The 20,654-nt window shown below is 45.3% G+C and overlaps 1 protein-coding gene across 2 annotated transcripts in view; it reads right to left on the bottom strand.

The window, feature by feature from the left end:
• Positions 1-7,934: 7,934 nt before the first annotated feature.
• Positions 7,935-20,654, bottom strand: part of EML2 (EMAP like 2) — a 36,816-nt gene continuing 24,096 nt past the window's right edge. For both annotated transcript variants that reach the window (XM_069746156.1, XM_069746157.1), the window contains 6 exons: positions 10,734-10,822; positions 10,555-10,652; positions 10,388-10,475; positions 9,945-10,040; positions 9,328-9,458; positions 7,935-8,487 (listed from right to left, as the gene is read on the bottom strand). In XM_069746156.1, coding sequence (XP_069602257.1) covers positions 8,362-8,487; positions 9,328-9,458; positions 9,945-10,040; positions 10,388-10,475; positions 10,555-10,652; positions 10,734-10,822 — 628 coding nt within the window. In that variant the 3' untranslated portion in view covers positions 7,935-8,361. The remainder of the gene's footprint in view (positions 8,488-9,327; positions 9,459-9,944; positions 10,041-10,387; positions 10,476-10,554; positions 10,653-10,733; positions 10,823-20,654) is intronic.

Genomic DNA, 20,654 nt, shown 5'->3' with positions numbered 1-20,654 from the left:
CAAAAAAACATAATTCTGGCGTTTCTAATTTTTTTCTCGCTACGCTGTTTTGCGATCAGGTTAATGCTTTTTTTTAATTGATAGATCGGGCGATTCTGAGCGCGGCGATACCAAATATGTGTAGATTTGATTTTTTTTTTATTGATTTATTTTGATTGGGGCGAAAGGGGGGTGATTTAAACTTTTATATTTTTTTTATTTTTTTCACATTTTTTTTTTACTTTTTTTTTTTTTTAACTTTTGCCATGCTTCAATAGAAGCAGGCACAGCACGATCGCCTCTGCTACATAGCAGCGATCTGCTGTTTGCTGCTATGTAGCAGAATTGCAGGTGTGCTGTGAGCGCCGACCACAGGGTGGCGCTCACAGCTGCCGGCGATCAGTAACCATAGAGGTCTCAAGGACCTCTATGGTTACAATGGAGAAGCATTGCCGACCTCCGATCATGTGACGGGGGTCGGCGATGATGTCATTTTCGGCCGCCCGGCCGGATGCAGTAGTTAAATGCCGCTGTCTGCGTTTGACAGCGGCATTTAACTAGTTAATAGGCGCGGGCAGATCGCGATTCTGCTCGCGCCTATTACCTATTACGGGTACATGTCAGCTGTTCAAAACAGCTGACATGTCCCGGCTTTGGTGTGGGCTCACCGCCAGAGCCCGCATCAAAGGGGCTTCTGACCTCGGACGTACTATCCCATCCGAGGTCAGAAAGGGGTTAATATATGGAGGATTATAGGGAGTGTATTATACTATATGGAGGACTGGGGAGTGAATAATACTATATGGAGCACTATGTGGCAAGTATTATACTATATGGAGGACTGAGCAGTGTATTTTAATATATGAAGGACTATGAGGAGTTTATTATACTATATGGGGGACTGAGGAGTGTATTATACGATATGGAGGACTGAGGAGTGTATTATACTATATGGAGGACTGAGGTGTGTATTTTAATATGTGGAGGACTATAGGGAGTGTATTATACTATATTGGTTATTAGTATTAGTGGATATTGAGGACTATGGGGAGTGTATTATACTATATGGAGGTCTATGGGATGTGCATTAAACTATATGGAGGACTATGGGGCACCTTATATTATATGGAGGACTATGGGGTGTGCATTTTATAATATGGAGGACTGTGGTGCACATTATACTATGTGGAGGACTATAGGGTGCATTATACTTAACAAGCAAAATGCTGCCTATTCATCGAGAGATTGTATTGTTTATGCCGGAACAGCAATCATTGTTCTCAGCAGCACATCACAGGTGTTAACTGTAGATGTGCTGCTGATAACATGATACTGTGTGCGGACAGATTGATCTAATAGTGATTGTTCTGTTCCCATCATTCTTTCTCAGTTGGTGTAAAGAGGCCGGGAAATAAGTGTTGAACAACTTGTCGTTCACACTCGTTTAGCGGCCTGAACACAGCGCACGTAAACAACAGAAATGCTTCTGTGTGATGTGCAATATGTTAGCAATTGGGGCCCCAATTTTAACTTTTGCCTAGGGCCCCACTTTGCCTAAAACCGGCCCTGACCACTACATTGGCTAGTTGTATGGTAATCTATTTTATATTATGTATTGATAAAGGTTGTTTTTATTCTACAAGACATGGTTATCTACACCTCTTTCTTTGGTTAACACCTAATTAGTAGGACTCAGACAAATCACTTTGGTCTTTTACATTGTGTTATATTATACTATTTAATATATATATTTATTGATATACTATCTATTATGAATAGTTGATACTTTATTGTTGGTGCCAGCTTTTTGGTATAGTATATGGGATGACTGAGTATGTGTATTAGGGGACACTTTCCCAGTATGTATTGTATTACAGGCGCTGGATGTGTGAGCGAACTGGTTCTGCGGGGCCAGTGCTACTCTCACTTAAGCTATGTTCACATTAGCGTTTTGCGGGGCTGCGTCGGGCGCAGCCGTAGCGACGCATGCGTCATGCGTTTTTGTTTGCGTTGTGCGTTGCGTCGCCGACGCAGCACCGCACAACGCATATGTGAACGTAGCCTTAGGTGCGTGTTTTTGGACACGCCTCCAGTTGAACACCTTTTCGGAGCAGACATCCGCTGGTTCCCTGCCCCATAGTTATTCTATATCTGTAGGAGCACTCCGGCGTAATGGCGTCAGGTGGTGCCTATGACGTAACGCCAGAGTGTTGTCAATTCTCGTGTCTCCCCTTTTCCTCATAGATTGTAGCTTGCGAGCAGGGCCCTCATTCCTCCTGGTATCTGTTTTGAACTGTATTTTTGTTATGCTGTAATGTCTATTGTCTGTACAAGTCCCCTCTATAATTTGTAAAGCGCTGCGGAATATGTTGGCGCTATATAAATAAAAATTATTATTATTATTATTAATACTCCTTCCACGGCTTGACGCGAGAGTGGTTTGCAGCTGTGGGTCTCTGATAGGCCTGCGGATATAGCCTAAGTGTGGCACAGAGAACTTTACAGAAGACGACACAGCTTCTCGTCATGGGAGCAGGTACAGTGTTGGGGTGGCATGTTTTGTTTTTTTTTTTTTTTTTTTAAATAGCACCTAAATGTGGGGGAAGACAGCAGGGGCACAATGGGGGCTAAGATTGTTACAATATTGGGGATTCATGAGGGATGGGCAAAACTTATGTGGCCAGAGTAGGGGTACATTACAATATGGGGGTCCAGAATTGGGGGACATTTTGACGCTCTGGGGGCAAGAATTGTGGCACATTATTACAATATGGGGATCATATAGAGGGGCATTATTACTATAGGAGGGCAATAATGTAGGACATTATTGCAATATGTGGGTCACATTGGGGGAATAATTAATTTATAGAGTCAGAGTTGTGGGACACAATTTCAATATGGTGGCAGAATTGAGAAAATTGGTACATTATGGGGGCCACATAGAGGAACATTCTTACTATATGGAGGAAACATATGGAGGACATTACCGTATATATGGGGGCCACATGAGGAACATTGTTAATGTATGGGGCTACCTAGGGGAATATCACTATATTGGGGCCACAAAGAGGGATGTTACACCTCTATGTGAGCATGATAGGTGGACAATGCTACTATTTGGGTGCCATGGTGGGAGCAGTTCTATTGTATTTGTGCAGGAAGGGGGCACAAGTTTTACTACTGTATGGGGGACACATAGGAGAACATCACTACTGTATGGTATTTTATTTTTGGGATAATGTGGGACGAAAGGAAGGTATTGTAACTGTAGAATTGGGGAAAGATGTGGGGAGGGCGCTTTAAATGTGATCAGCTGTAGAATTTTTGTGTTGTTTTGCAGACAAGTTCTGGCAGGAAGAAGTCACAGCGGTCTGCGCCGGGTGAAAAAGAGAAAATAAAGAGCTTCAATTGGAACCGTCCCCTGTGAAGATCTGGAGTTACCTGTACTGTATATACTAGTACCATCCAGTGTACAGTCATTGTATGGGGGTGATGTTAGTGTAAGTACTGTGATTGTTATTAATAATCAGTATGGTGGGATTATTCCCTTCTCTTTTTTTTCTAATTTTTGGTGACAGTGACACAGACCACTGTACAGTCATCGGGGCACTGCAGACCTGACCGGGGGATATTATAGCATCCAAGCCTAGACTAGTTCGGAACTATTTGCATTTGCCAAGGACGGCAATAAACGCTATTTATTGTGCACATAAGGCTAGGTTCACATTGCGTTAGTGCCCTCCGTTTAACGGATCCGTTAAACGGATGCGCTAACGCTGATGCCAAAATTCACTTTTTTTCTACAATTTCGCTAACGCTTGGCATGCGTTAGTACTAGAGGTCTGTGCACAGCGAACGTGTCCGTTCACTGTGCCTTAGACCTAACGTACCCGAAAACACGGTAGACTGCATTCGAGGGTGCGTCACAAAGTAACATATCATCGCTAATGCATGCCGATTTTGACATGCGTTAGAATGCGTTACGATAATGGTTGGCAATAGTTGCATTAACAGATCCGTTAAATTGCATTAGTGCCACTTAGTAACGGATCCATTAAACTGAAGGCACTAACGCGATGTCAACCTAGCCTAAGAAGTGTTGTACAGATACAATTGTTAAGCCGGGTTAGTGCTGTACATCATTAAGGGGTAGTGTGGGGGTCCTGAGTAGTGATGAGCGAATATACTCGTTGCTCTGGTTTTCCCCAGCACGCTCGGGTGACCGAGTATTTGTTAGTGTTCGGAGATTAAGTTTTCATTGCCTCAGCTGAATTATTTACAGCTACTACCCAGGCTGAGTACATGTGGGGGTTGCCTGGTTGCTAGGGAATCCCCACATGTATTCAGGCTGTCTATCAGCTGTAAATCATTCAGCTGCCGCAATGAAAACTTAATCTCCGAACACTAACAAATACTCGGAGGTCACCAGAGCGTGCTCGGGAAAACCAGAGCAACGAGTATACTCGCTCATCACTAGTCCTGAGCAGTTCCCTTTAAGAATAATTGATTGTTAGCAGCAAATACCTTAATGTAAACAGATACGTGCTGCCGCCTGCTGTGATACTATGATTGCTGCAGGTAAAACGAGCATCAATCTTCTGATATCGTCATTCAGTGACAGAAATTGGGGCAGGAATTGGAACGATGAGCGAGTGTACTCGTTACTCGGATTTTCCTGAGCACGCTCGGGTGGTCTCCGAGTATTTACGACTGTTCGGAGATTTAGATTTTATCCCCGAAGCTGAATGATTTACAGTTACTAGCCAGGCTGAGTACATGTGGGGGTTGCCTGGTTGCTAGGGAATCCCCACATGTATTCAGCCTGGCTAGTAGCCGCAAATCATCAAGCTGCCCCGATGAAAACTAAATCTCGGAGCAGTCATAAATACTCGGGGAAAACCCGAGCAACGAGTACACGCGCTCATCACAGTAATTAGACGTTTAATACTGTGCAGTTGTTCTTGATGGCAACAATGCTCCGTCCTTCACCGCCATTCATGACTTTATTCTCTGGAAGTTGGAAAGAGGTCGAGGAATCCTAATATCACTGTGGGAATCGCTTAAGATCAATTCATTCAAGGTGAGTTTTTAGGGATCTTGTACTATAATGTGAGACCACGCCGGGCAGATATCGGGTTGTACTTGCTCGATCTGGTTCCAAAATACAGACTGCACGGTCTTCAATTACTTAATGACCCAAAAAGCATTGAGGATGTGCTGGCAATCTTCAGCCGCCATCTTCGCACATTGGTTGGAGTAACTTTATAAATGGAAATTGTTGTACATATCAATAAAACATGGCCGCTGTCTTCCATACACCACACCTGGCCACACTGCCACTGCGCCATGTTCACGTTAGAGCTGCAATACCAGATAGAACCAGAGACAGGTGTGGAGCTGTTTCTAGAAGAAATCAGCTATATTTCTATTAGAAATGCAATGAGCAGCTTTGATGACATTTATCTGATAGGAAACATCAGATGTCTGATAAGAAGAAGGATCAAAGAAAAATCTCCTAGAAGAACAAGCCTGATGCAACGTCTTTTGGATATTTCACATTATGTAAGAGGAGAGCCCCATGGCCAGGGTCGCATTTATCGATAGATCTGAGGAGGAGACTTGTCACCTGTGGCCGGTCCACCGTCTCTGGCTCTCCCTCCTTCTCGGGACAGTCTCATCTGGTTTCAGCTGAATCTTATCTATCTTATCTTTCCTGGAGAGTCAGACTGGAAATTGGAGCTTAGAGAACAAGGGAGAGAAAAACCCGTAACCAAGATACCCAGCAAAGGCAAACAATGAGAGATGGCAGAAGATGATAGGCCCATAGCTATAGATACAGTGCGTTCAGCACGGCTTGTACCTGCGCGTATCCTCCTCTAAACCTGCCAACTGTGAACGCCAAGGGCAGTCTAGCGCCTCCATCCCTGGCAAATTGGTCATTTTAGTAGAAATATCCACACAGGTGGTGCCTCGTGTGCACCCCTCAGATGGCCAACAAGTCAACGCCCGAAGTCACACACCATGTAGTCTCGATAACATTGAAGACAAGGCCATCAAGGTTTATTAGAATATCCCCCATTCTCTGCAATTCCACACCTCAACACGTCCGATTATCCACCACCCTCGGATTCTTCAGACGGAACCTGAAAACCCATCTCTTCAGGAAAGGCTACAATAACCATTTTGCCGCCTCACCATCACCAGAGCCGCCGCCTCACCACCACCGGAGCTGCTGCACCCCGCGACCTTCTGTTTCTTCCCCATTATCCCGTAGAATGTAATTCCGCAAGGACAGGGTCCTCTCCCCTCTGTACCAGTCTGTCATCGTAAATTTGTTTACTATAAACGATATCTATAACTTTGTATGTAACCCCTTCTCATGTACAACACCATGGAATTAATGATGCTATATAAATAAATATTATTAATTATATATTTTTATTATTTAGTTTTGGGAGGAGACACTAAAGAGGGAAGTTATGAAGGAAATATTCCCGCGCCTCCTGTTCTGTATACGCACTTTCACTTGGCTTAGACAAACGTGTCCAAATTGCTCAGTGTGAACAACCCTTAAATAAGCAAATTGTCTTTTCAGAGAGGAATAGGACTTGAACTTTAGCACCACCTATTGGAAGCAGCGATCCCACAAGTCAATATCGACCCTCTAACAAGCCTTCCAATATGACTTAGGATAAAAGTCATATCAGAATTTCAGTTTGCAGACGCCGTTTCAGGGTATTGCCCCTCGTCAGTGCAAAGTATGCGATCAGATTTGGCAAGTGAGTGGCTAAGACTGGTATCTAAAGTGAGAGCAGAAATGTATTTTGTTGTTTTCTGGGGGGGGTTCTCATTTCTTACAAAATCATTGGATAATACAACACGCACAAGTTTAGCTGTATTTCAGGAATTCGACGTGAGCCTTATGTGTCAGTACATCCTACATGAAACGGCTGTAGCCACATGACTGCTGTATGATACCAGTTATCTCGCGGGCAGGTTGCCAGTGACATTTCTATTTCGGGCCTGCAGTCCAGTTCCTCCCATTGTCCTGGCGCTTGTTATGTGCTTCCTCCTCTTCTGTCCCTTGCTCTAATTGGCAGCTCATCTCCTCTGATCTCTATCTGATTTATTACATGTAATCAGCCGACTGCGTAAAAACTAGAGGGTGACTGAGGTCACTGACCACCAGCGAAGTCTACATCATGTCCTGTCAGTAACCATTAGCGAAATGACCATCATGTCCTGTCAGGGATCACCATCGAGGGTCCATTATGTCAGGTCAGGGACCACCAGCGAGTGTCCATCATGTCCTGTCAGTGACCACCATCGAGGGTCCATTATGTCAGGTCAGGGACCACCAGTGAGTGTCCATCATGTCCTGTCAGTGACCACCATCGAGGGTCCATTATGTCAGGTCAGGGACCACCAGCGAGTGTCCATCATGTCCTGTCAGGGACCACCATCGAGGGTCCATTATGTCAGGTCAGGGACCATCAGCGAGTGTCCATCAGGTCAGGGACCATCAGCGAGTGTCCATCATGTCCTGTCAGGGACCACCAGCGAGTGTCCATCATTACCTTTCGGTCAGTAGCCACCAGTGGAGCATCCATCATGTCCTGTTTGTTCAGTAAACGATCAGCATCACTATCGGGTCATTGACTACGAGAGAAGTGTCCAGCGTCACTCCACGTTCTGTCCTGCTGTCACTCTTCTCATGTAGTTACTGTCTCCATCTTTACAGTCTGGCCTGAAAGCATTTCTATCCTACTAACCAGTGCCAGGCATGTTCTGACCACCGAGGGGCGCTGTTCTATTCCTTCCTAATTTGTGCTGTGTTCTTGTATGTGGCTGCCACCATTTATGGGACCCTGATGTGTCTGAGCAGTGAGGTAGATTCTCTGGAGTGGCTTCATCAGTGGATCAACAGGTCATGGAAGGATTCAAGAGAAGTGACAGATGTTTTACGGAGTTTATTGCAGTGAATTGTAAGTGCCAGCCTCTGAGAACAAACGTCTCTACATGAGGGGTGAGTACCAGACCTTCTGCTGTCAGGAGGAGACTTCAGGGGCTTAAATGCTCTGTGCAGCTGTGCAAATAAGAGTGCGCAAGTCCTGGTGCAAAGACACTTCTCTAGTAACATGCTGTCCAGCTCTGTAAGGAAAATGGCAAGACTATTACCACAACTGGAGAACCGGGGCCGAGACGTGGCAGAAGCAGGTGCAGAGCAGAGCCGGGTGATGCCCTGTGGGGGGCACTGCTGGAGGGACCAGGGCAGGTAAAAGAGGCTGAAAACATGACTCTGCTGGTAAGACCTATAGGTTCTGTACGGGAAGACGACAAAGAGGCTGCGCAAGAAAACTGTGGACTTCGGGCAAAGGGTGGTCACAGGATCGACCACTGCAACACTGTGCAATCCTTGCCACCGACTGAGATCAGAGCAGTGTCGTTGTGCAGAAAGCTGACGCGGGTAACATGGCTGCTGTGACCGCTGTATTTATAACTCGGGGCCTGAAAAACGAAGCACAGGACATTCGTGAGCAGCCCCCCAAGAGAGAAGCACAGGACATTAGTGAGCATCCCCCCGAGAGAGAAGCACAGGACATTAGTGAGCATCCCCCCGAGAGAGAAGCACAGGACATTAGTGAGCATCCCCCCGAGAGAGAAGCACAGGACATTAGTGAGCATCCCCCCGAGAGAGAAGCACAGGACATTCGTGAGCAGCCCCCCGAGAGAGAAGCACAGGACATTAGTGAGCATCCCCCCGAGAGAGAAGCACAGGACATTAGTGAGCATCCCCCCGAGAGAGAAGCACAGGACATTAGTGAGCATCCCCCCGGGAGAGAAGCACAGGACATTAGTGAGCAGCCCCCCGAGAGAGAAGCACAGGACATTAGTGAGCATCCCCCCGAGAGAGAAGCACAGGACATTAGTGAGCAGCCCCCCGAGAGAGAAGCACAGGACATTAGTGAGCATCCCCCCGAGAGAGAAGCACAGGACATTAGGGAGCAGCCCCCCGAGAGAGAAGCACAGGACATTAGTGAGCATCCCCCCGAGAGAGAAGCACAGGACATTAGTGAGCATCCCCCCGAGAGAGAAGCACAGGACATTAGTGAGCAGCCCCCCGAGATCAGCCCCTCATTCATCAAAGACACAGGTGTGATAATTCTAGAACATCAGCTGTTCCACAGATTATCTCCAGGTCTAGGACAGCAGGACTTTATGGGGGCACGAATTTAGTATAACTATTACCAAACAGGGAAGGGGTGAGGGGCTGCATCATCCCTACCCCACCTCCCATGAATCCCCCCGATATGATGTAGGCACTTCTGTCACATTCATAGCTCTTACCCGGGGCACCACGCAGGGATAATTGTACAGACAGACTCCTCCGAAATCATCCCCGGTGGCCACCAGTTTTCTGTCATGTGACTTTATCACGGCATTAATGTCGGTTCCATCTGCTCCGTCTGGCCAGATGCCTAGAAAATACAAAGAACGAGAAAAAAAAAAAAAAAGTCTACATCAGTCGGTCAGTGCAACACACACAGCCGGAGGGATCGGGATTTCAGGACAAATGTGGTTAGAATTAAAAACAATTGTAATTTAGTTGCGTTATTGTGATTGGAAAAAACCATGCTGTATGAGCCGGAAAAAAAAAGTGACCCTTTATTGCACGCTCACATACTTGTTTTATTTAAGTTTCGTAACTAGCGCAACATCTACAACAATCCATTACTTTTTTCTGATTTGTTATGAACAGATTTTTTTTTATCATTATTCTTATTCGTCTGCCTATAACATGGCGCCTTTCACGATTGTCTTACTGGATGAGAGGCTGTGGAATAATGTGATATAATGAGCTTTATACTTGCTGGATCTGGAGGTTAATCACTTGTTGTAGAGCGGCATGTGCAGGAAGTCGCGCGCCGCGGCAGACGTAACAAGCACCATGTGTAGGTACTCACCCAGCACATGGAAGCTCAGCGTGCACGACGCGTTCTCCCACTCCACGTTACGTACACTCTCTGCGCTGACAATCTGCTTCCCAGATTCTGGGTCCCCTGGGTGGAAGGAGAAGTCATGTCTCAATATAACTAGTCCGGATTGGGCAGAAGCCAGCATCGCAGGTGGCCCGGATATAAAGGAGCCACTTGTCACCTGGTATCCCTGACACAATCACTCTGGACTTTATCCACAGATGTGACCCCCATATGTATCCCATAAAGATTTATCTAGACAGATCATATGAAGTAAGATTTCTGAAGATGAGGAGCATTAACTAATCACGGATCCTACACATGTTGCATCCAAGCACACATCCCTGATGGATTCTGCAGAACTCTGACTCCGACCCGTCTGCAGGAAACAAGATCTTAATGCACAAGCTGAACGGGATAATTCTACTCACAATAGAGGATTTCGTAGTCACCGCTGTTTGTCATGAAGCTGGAACTATCGGATGCCCAGTCCAGGTGTGTGATGTAGCTGGAGTGACCCTGGGTGGGGAGGAGAACAAGGTAGTGGTCATTTATAAACCTAGTACAGCATGGTCTACACGACTGCAGGTGCACTCACCGAACACTTTCCCACCCGTCTGTACTCTCGTCCCTCTTCAGCCACTTCATATAGGTAGATAAAGTTGTCATGTGATCCAACTGCCAAATACTGGCCGTCTGCAAGATATGGAATCGGTAAAGTACTGAGATACATAGAGAAAGAAGCAGATGTGCTGGACAGAGGATGGGAACCTTTACCAGGACTGTAGCTGATGGCACTGATCTGTTCACCCGCATCTGAAAAGGTTGTGACTATGACGTGTGATTGAGTGTCCAATACCAGGAACCTGGGAGGAAATAAAAGACAAAACTGAGCTGTCCAATCCATATACGCAGAGGGCAGGATCGCCACGCAAGGTATATTAGTGTATACACCAACTGCAGGCTTATGCTGTGGAGGGACTGTCCAGAGGATGCTGGAGAAGAGAGCAGCACAGCTTGGTGACCAAAGGTTCTCATCTCAATGCATACGAGTAAGAAACTTACTATCTACACCTCAAGGACAGAACAAAATAGTGGCCAAACTGAATAATGAGAATTACCAGCTATGGAAGTGTCCAGAGATGACTGCTGCAGATAGACCATAGATATAAATCAGGAATAGGAGAAGAAAATCGGACACGTTATTATAAGCTTATTAGAGTCGGACGAGCAACTGATCCATAAATGCCGCTGAAGGCATGTGGGATGACTTACAAGAGTCTAAAAGGCAAGTTATTTCTGCTAATAAAACTGTACAAAATGAGACTGCAAAGAATAGGATATGCAGGAGTACAGAAATGCAATGACGGAAATGATCATACAACTGAGATCAGTGGGTGAGGATATAAAAGACAGGCAACAGTCATATTGTTATGCAGTTTACTTGACAAATCCAATGCGTTAGGCTAGGGTCACATTGCGTTAGGGCAGTCCGTTTAGCGCATAGCGCTACGGACTGCGCTAACGCAATGTCCCAAAAGGGATCGCGTTAGCCGATCCCGCTAGCGCAGATCCCCGATCACTCAAATGACAGCACATCACTAGCGCACGCCCAATGTGGGCGCGCGCTAGCGATGCGTTCGCCATTACAAACAATGGCGGTGTTAACGGACTACGTTACACCGCGTTATGCCACGGTGTAACGTAGTCCATTAAACATACCGCCATAACGCAGTGTGACCCTAGCCTAAGAGACAAGTCCGGAGACCGAGCCGACACTAGAATATCCAAAGACCAAGCTAGGTGGTGAATACCAGGCAAGAAAGGAACAGTGCAGCTCTCCACAAAAGGTGACAGTGGAGTCACTTTTAGACATTGTCCACACCTTGCATTTTTGCAGATATTTTTTTTTTCACAGAAAAGTACCCTATGGAAAACAGGAACTGCTGTGCCCACAATGCGGAAAATCAAAAAAAAAAAACCGCGCTGAATAGCTGTGGGAAAAAAGAAGTACCATGTCACTTCTTTTTTCGGAGCCGCAGCGGTTCTGCACCCATTGACCTCCATTGTGAGGTCAAACCCGCAGTAAAACCCGCAGATGAAAAAAATATCTGCGGGTTTTACTGCGGTTTGTGGTGCCGAACCGCTGCAGCAGGAAGTGCGGGGAAGCGGGCGGAAGTGCGTGGGTGGAGTGTGGCTGCCCCCCCCGTGCTCCGATCCCGCCCCCCCGTGCTCCAATCCCACCGCCCCGTGCTCCGATGCCCCCCCCCAGTGCTCCGATGCCCCCCTCGTGCCCTAATCTCCCCCCCTTATACTTACCCGGCATCCCGGTGTCCGTCCGGCCGTCTTCTCCCTGGGCGCCGCCATCTTGCAAAATGGCGGGCGCATGCGCAGTGCGCCCGCCGAATCTGCCGGCCGGCAGATTCGTTCCAAAGTGCATTTTGATCACTGAGATATAACCTATCTCAGTGATCAAAATAAAAAAAAATAGTAAATGACACCCCCCCCCTTTGTCACCCCCATAGGTAGGGACAATAAAAAAAAATTAAGAATTTTTTTTTTTTTCCACTAAGGTTAGAATAGGGTTAGGGTTAGGGGTAGGGTTAGGGGTAGGGTTAGGGGTAGGGGTAGGGTTAGGGTATTTTCAGCCATTTTAACTGCATAGAAAACTGCATCAAAAAAAGGATCAAAAAACGCATCAAAAAAGGACCAAAAAAGGACCAAAAAAAGGACCTGCGTTTTCTGCCAAGAGCTGCAGTTTTTTAAAAAACAGTCCTGAAAAAAAAAAGGATGGAAATCAGGAACGTGTGAACATACCCTAAGAGAGTTTCTGAAGAAACACAAATATATGCACAAACAGATAAACAAACAGAAAAAAAGCATAGTATAATAAATGAAGATTGAAATAAACAAACTGAGCTCAGGAATGAATCCTTAATTGGATTAGATTGGTGCTGTGAAAGTTTTATAGTCACAATATCCAAAAGTAAGATCAGAGGCCTGGTGCCCTCAAGGTCTTTGGAGCAGATTCCTCAGATTCTCTCCAAGACTTTAATAAGTTTGTATTCCCAGAACCTGCAAAGTTTTTGTGATTTAAAATTGCCTTTTAACCCCTTCATGACCCAGCCTATTTTACCTTGCCGTTTTTTGCAATTCTGACCAGTGTCCCTTTATGAGGTAATAACTCAGGAACGCTTCAACGGATCCTAGCGGTTCTGAGATTGTTTTTTCGTGACATATTGGGCTTTATGTTAGTGGTAAATTTAGGTCAATAAATTCTGCGTTTATTTGTGATAAAAACGGAAATTTGGCGAAAATTTTGAAAATTTCGCAATTTTCACATTTTGAATTTTTATTCTGTTAAACCAGAGAGTTATGTGACACAAAATAGTTAATAAATAACATTTCCCACATGTCTACTTTACATCAGCACAATTTTGGAAACAAAATTTTTTTTGCTAGGAAGTTATAAGGGTTAAAATTTGACCAGCGATTTCTCATTTTTACAACGAAATTTACAAAACCATTTTTTTTAGGGACCACCTCACATTTGAAGTCAGTTTGAGGGGTCTATATGGCTGAAAATACCCAAAAGTGACACCATTCTAAAAACTGCACCCCTCAAGGTACTCAAAACCACATTCAAGAAGTTTATTAACCCTTCAGGTGTTTCACAGCAGCAGAAGCAACATGGAAGGAAAAAATTAACATTTAACTTTTTAGTCACAAAAATTATCTTTTAGCAACAATTTTTTTATTTTCCCAATGGTAAAAGGAGAAACTGAACCACGAAAGTTGTTGTCCAATTTGCCCTGAGTACGCTGATACCTCATATGTGGGGGTAAACCACTGTTTGGGCACTCGGCAGGGCTCGGAAGGGAAGGCGCGCCATTTGACTTTTTGAATGGAAAATTAGCTCCAATTGTTAGCGGACACCATGTCGCGTTTGGAGAGTCCCTGTGTGCCTAAACATTGGCGATCCCCCACAAGTGACCCCATTTTGGAAACTAGACCCCCCAAGGAACTTATCTAGATGCATATTGAGCACTTTAAACCCCCAGGTGCTTCACAGAAGTTTATAATGCAGAGCCGTGAAAATAATAAATACGTTTTCTTTCCTCAAAAATAATTATTTAGCCCAGAATTTTTTAATTTTCCCAAGGGTAACAGGAGAAATTTGACCCCAATATTTGTTGTCCAGTTTCTCCTGAGTACGGTGATACCCCATATGTGGGGGTAAACTACTGTTTGGGCACATGCCGTGGCTCGGAATTGAAGTAGTGACTTTTGAAATGCAGACTTTGATGGAATGGTCTGCGGGCGTCACGTTGCATTTGCAGAGCCCCTGGTGTGCCTAAACAGTAGAAACCCCACACAAGTGACCCCATTTTAGAAATTAGACCCCCCAAGGAACTTATCTAGATATGTGGTGAGCACTTTGAACCCCCAAGTGCTTCACAGACGTTTACAACGCAGAGCCGTGAAAATAAAAAATCATTTTTCTTTCCTCAAAAATGATGTTTTAGCAAGCATTTTTTTATTTTCACAAGGGTAACAGGAGAAATTGGACCCCAGTAATTGTTGCGCAGTTTGTCCTGAGTATGCTAGTACCCAATATGTGGGGGTAAACCACTGTTTGGTTGCACGTCGGGCCTCGGAAGTGAGGGAGCACCATTTGACTTTTTGAATACGAGATTGGCTGGAATCAATGGTGGCGCCATGTTGCGTTTGGAGACCCCTGATGTGCCTAAACAGTGGTAACCCCTCAATTCTACCTCCAACACTAACCCCAACACACCCCTAACCCTAATCCCAACTGTAGCCATAACCCTAATCACAACCCTAACCCTAAGGCTATGTGCCCACGTTGCGGATTCGTGTGAGATTTTTCAGCATCATTTTTGAAAAAAATTTTCGCGGATTTCCAGTGTTTTTTGTGCGGATTTCACCTGCGGATTCCTATTGAGGAACAGGTGTAAAACGCTGCGGAATCCGCACAAAGAATTGACATGCTGCGGAAAATACAACGCAGCGTTTCCGCGCGGTATTTTCCGCACCATGGGCACAGCGGATTTGGCTTTCCATATGTTTACATGGTACTGTTAACTTGATGGAACACTGCTTCGAATCCGCAGCGGCCAATCCGCTGCGGATCCGCAGCCAAATCCGCACCGTGTGCACATTGCCTAATTCTAAAGGTATGTGCACACGCTGCGGAAAACGCTGCGGATCCGCAGCAGTTTCCCATGAGTTTACAGTTCAATGTAAAGCTATGGGAAACAAAAATCGCTGTACACATGCTGCGGAAAAACTGCACGGAAACGCAGCGGTTTACATTCCGCAGCATGTCACTTCTTTCTGCGGATTCCGCAGCGGTTTTACAACTGCTCAAATAGAAAATCGCAGTTGTAAAACCGCAGTGAAATGCGCAGAAAAAACGCGGTAAATCCGCCATAAATCCGCAGCGGTTTAGCACTGCGGATTTATGAAATCCGCAGCCGAAAAATCCGCAGAGGACCAGAATACGTGTGCACATACCGAAACCCTAGCCCTAACCCTACCCCTAACCCTATTCTAACATTAGTGGAAAAAAAAAAATTCCTTATTTTTTTTTTATTGTCCCTACCTATGGGGGTAACAAAGGAGGGGGTTGGGGGGGGTCATTTATTATTTTTTTTATTTTGATCACTGAGATATAACCTATCTCAGTGATCAAAATGCACTTTGGAACGAATCTGCCGGCCGGCAGATTCGGCGGGCGCACTGCGCATGCGCCCGCCATTTTGGAAGATGACGGCGCCCAGGGAGAAGACGGACGGACCCCGGCAGGATCGGTAAGTATGATGGGGTGGGGGGGAAATCGGAGCACAAGGGGGGGGGGGGTGGATCGGAGCGCGGGAGGGGTGGAACGGAGCACGGGGGGGTGCATTGGAGCATCGGGGGGTGGATCGGACTGCAGGGGGGGTGGATCGGACTGCAGGGGGGGTGGATCGGACTGCAGGGGGGGTGGATCGGAGTGCAGGGAGGGTGATTGAAGCACGGGGGGAGCGGACAAGAGCACGGGGGGAGCGGAGCACAGGACGGAGGGGAGCCGGAGCAGTGTACCGGACAGATCGGAGGGCTGGGGGGGGCGATCGGTGGGGTGGGGGCACATTAGTGTTGCCAGCCATGGCCGGTGATATTGCAGCATCGGCCATGGCTGGATTGTAATATTTCACCAGTTATAATAGGTGAAATATTACAAATCGCTCTGATTGGCTGTTGAAAGTGAAACTGCCAATCAGAGCGATCGTAGCCACGGGGGGGGGGCCCCCCCTGGGCTAAACTACCACTCCCGATCTGCAGGGACGCGATCTTTCCATGACGCCACATAGGCGTCATGGGTCGGATTGGCACCGACTTTCATGACGCCTACGTGGCGTCATGGGTCGGGAAGGGGTTAATATGACAACTTTCATATTGTTTATGTTGTGTCCCCGACCACAAATGTTTGGCCACCGGTAATTTTTTTTTCTATCTGTAATTGTGTGGCGATGAGACCTCATCCTTGCTCTCAGTTTCGGTCCTGTTTCTCCCACATAGAGGCCCCCAATAGGACATATAGCGCACAGAATTAAGTTCACCACATTGGAAGAAGAACATGTGAATGTCCCGAGAATCTTAACCCCTTTACCCCCAAGGGTGGTTTGCACGTTATGGACCGGGCCAATTTTTATAATTCTGACCACTGTCCCTTTATGAGGTTATAACTCTGGAACGCTTCAACGGATCCCAGTGATTCTGACATTGTTTTCTTGTGACATATTGTACTTCATGATAGTGGTAAAAATTATTTGATAGTACCTGCGTTTATTTGTGAAAAAAACGGAAATTTGGGAAATATTATGAAAATTTCGCAATTTTCCAACTTTGAATTTTTATGCAATTAAATCACAGAGATATGTCACACACAATACTTAATAAGTAACATTTCCCACATGTCTACTTTACATCAGCACAATTTTGGAACCAAAATTTTTTTTTGTTAGGGAGTTATAAGGGTTAAAAGTTGACCAGCAATTTCTCATTTTTACAACACCATTTTTTTTTTTTAGGGACCGCATCTCATTTGAAGTCATTTTGAGGGGTCTATATGATAGAAAATACCCAAGTGTGACACCATTCTAAAAACTGCACCCCTCATGGTGCTCAAAACCATATTCAAGAAGTTTATTAACCCTTCTGGTGCTTCACAGGAATTTTTGGAATGTTTAAATAAAAATGAACATTTAACTTTTTTTCACAAAAAATTTACTTCAGCTCCAATTTGTTTTATTTTACCAAGGGTAACAGGAGAAAATGGACCCCAAAAGTTGTTGTACAATTTGTCCTGAGTACACCGATACCCCATATGTGGGGGTAAACCATTGTTTGGGCGCATGACAGAGCTCGGAAGCGAAGGAGCGCCATTTGACTTTTCAATGCAAAATTGACAGGAATTGAGATGGGACGCCATGTTGCGTTTGGAGAGCCACTGATGTGCCTAAACAGTAGAAACCCCCCACAAGTGACACCATTTTGGAAAGTAGACCCCCTAAGGAACTTATCTAGATGTGTGGTGAGCGCTTTGACCCACCAAGGGCTTCACAGAAGTTTATAATGCAGAGCCGTAAAAATAAAACAAATTTTTTCCCACAAAAAATATTTTTTAGCCCCCAGTTTTGTATTTTCCTGAGGGTAACAGGAGAAATTGGACCCCAAAATTTGTTGTCCAATTTGTCCTGAGTACGCTTATACCCCATAAGTGGGGGGAAACCACTGTTTGGGTGCATGGGAGGGCTCGGAAGGGAAGGAGCTCCATTTGGAATGCAGACTTAGATGGAATGGTCTGCAGGTTTCACATTGCGTTTTCATTTTCAGAGCCCCTAATGTACCTAAACAGTAGAAACCCCCCACAAGTGGCACCATTTTGGAAACTAGACACCCTAAGGAACTCATCTAGATGTGTTCTTAGAGCTTTGAACCCCCAAGTGTTTCACTACAGTTTGTAACGCAGAGCCGTGAAAATAAAAAACTCTTTTTCCCACAAAAATTATTTTTTAGCCCCCAGTTTTGTATTTTCCCAAGGGTAACAGGAGAAATTGGACCCCAAAAGTTGTTGTCCTATTTGTCCTGAGTACGCTGATACCCCATATGTTGGGGTAAACCCCTGTTTGGGCACACGGGAGAGCTCGGAAGGGAAGGAGCACTGTTTTACTTTTTCAACGCAGAATTGGCTGGAATTGAGATCGGACGCCATGTCGTGTTTGGAGAGCCCCTGATGTGCCAAAACAGTGGAAACCCCCAATTATAACTGAAACCCTAATCCAAACACACCCCTAACCCTAATTCCAACGGTAACCCTAACCACACCTCTAACCCTGACACACCCCTAACCCTAATCCCAACCCTATTCCCAACTGTAAATGTAATCTAAACCCTAACCCTAACTTTAGCCCCAACCCTAACTGTAGCCTTAACCTAGCCCCAACCCTAGCTCTAACCCTAACTTTAGCCCCAACCCTAGCCCTAACCCTAGCCCTAGCCCTAACCCTAGCCCAAACCCTAACCCTAGCCCTAGCCCTTACCCTAGCGGGAAAATGGAAATAAATACATTTTTTTAATTTTTCCCTAACTAAGGGGGTGATGAAGGGGGGTTTGATTTACTTTTATAGTGGGTTATTTAGCGGATTTTTATGATTGGCAGCCGTCACACACTGAAAGACGCTTTTATTTGCAACAAAATATTTTTTTGCGTTACCACATTTTGAGAGCTATAATTTTTCCATACTTGGGTCCACAGAGTCATGTGAGGTCTTGTTTTTTTGCGGGACGAGTTGACGTTTTTTTTGGTAACATTTTCGGGCACGTGACATTTTTTGATCGCTTTTTATTCCGATTTTTGTGAGGAAGAATGACCAAAAACCAGCTATTCATGAATTTCTTTTGGGGGAGGCGTTTATACCGTTCCGCGTTTGGTAAAATTGATAAAGCAGTTTTATTCTTCGGGTCAGTACGATTACAGCGACAACTCATTTATATCATTTTTTTATGTTTTGGCGCTTTTATACGATAAAAACTATTTTTCAGAAAAAATAATTATTTTTGCATCGCTTTATTCTCAGGACTATAGCTTTTTTATTTTTTTGCTGATGATGCTGTATGGCGGCTCGTTTTTTGCGGGACAAGATGACGTTTTCAGTGGTACCATGGTTATTTATGTCTGTCTTTTTGATCGCGTGTTATTCCACTTTTTGTTTGGCGGTATGATAATAAAGCGTTGTTTTTTGCCTCTTTTTTTTTCTTACGGTGTTTACTGAAGGGGTTAACTAGTGGGCCAGTTTTATAGGTCGGGTCGTTACGGACGCGGCGATACTAAATATGTGCACTTTTATTGTTTTTTTTTTTATTTAGATGAAGAAATGTATTTATGGGAATAATATTTTTTTTTTTTTTTCACTATTTAGGAATATTTTTTTTTTTTTTACTTTTTTATTTTGTCCCAGGGGGGACATCACAGATCAATGATCTGACAGTTTGCACAGCACTCTGTCTGATCACTGATCTGACTTATAGCACTGCAGGCTTCACAGTGCCTGCTCTGAGCAGGCTCTGTGAAGCCACCTCCCTCCCTGCAGGACCCGGATCCGCGGCCATCTTGGATCCGGGCCTGGAGCAGGCAGGGAGAGAGGCAAGACCCTCGCAGCAACGCGATCATATCGCGTTGCTGCGGGGGGCTAAGGGAAGCCCGCAGGGAGCCCCCTCCCTGCGCGATGCTTCCCTGTACCGCCGGCACATCGCGATCATCTTTGATCGCGGTGTGCCGGGGGTTAATGTGCCGGGGGCAGTCCGTGACCGCTTCTGGCACATAGTGCCGGATGTCAGCTGCGATAAGCAGCTGACACCCGGCCGCGATCGGCGGCGCTTCCCCCGTGAGCGCTGCCGATCGCATATGACGTACTATTCCGTCCATGGGAATTAAGGCCCACCCCACATGGACGGAATAGTCTAATGGCAGAAAGGGGTTAAAGTCCTTGTATCCTGTCTTTGGTCTCTAAATGTGTGCGAGTTTTGCAGCTCTTCACATTGCACAGATGAGTTCCTCTCGGTGTATCCGAGGGCACTGAACTTTGGATCATGATGCTTCTTAAATTTGTAGGTTGCCTGAAGCAAAGCAAGAGGGTCTTTGGGTATTGTCTTTAGCTGGTCATCCTTACGTAAGATGTGGTGAAGTTTTTTAGTAGTTTTTCTCACTACCTCAAGCCAAGTTGATTTCCGTTTTTGAGTGGTCCAATATCAAGTTTATTGTGGGATTATTAAGAGGTCGTCGATATAATGGAAATAGGCCAATAGGCAATTTCAATTATATCAATGACCGCTTAATAATCTGGACTGAATCTGAACAAGAACTTCTAAAATTCCATGAAAAATTCAATACATTTCATCCCACAATAAACTTGACATTGGATCACTCAGAAACGGAAATCAACTTTCTGGATACCACAATAAAAAGTAAAAATAGATAAATCCAGATATCGGTGTATCGGAAACCAATTGACCATCCTACATACCTCAGATGGGACAGCTTCCACCTGAAACACATTGCAAAGTCCATGGTTTACAGCCAGGCCCTTAGATATAACTGTATCTGTTCCATTCAAACGGACAGCGATGAACACT

The sequence above is a fragment of the Ranitomeya imitator genome, chromosome 2 (assembly GCF_032444005.1).
Source record: "Ranitomeya imitator isolate aRanImi1 chromosome 2, aRanImi1.pri, whole genome shotgun sequence".
Taxonomy (NCBI): Eukaryota; Metazoa; Chordata; class Amphibia; order Anura; family Dendrobatidae; genus Ranitomeya; species Ranitomeya imitator.
This window is presented reverse-complemented; position numbering and strand designations above follow the sequence as displayed.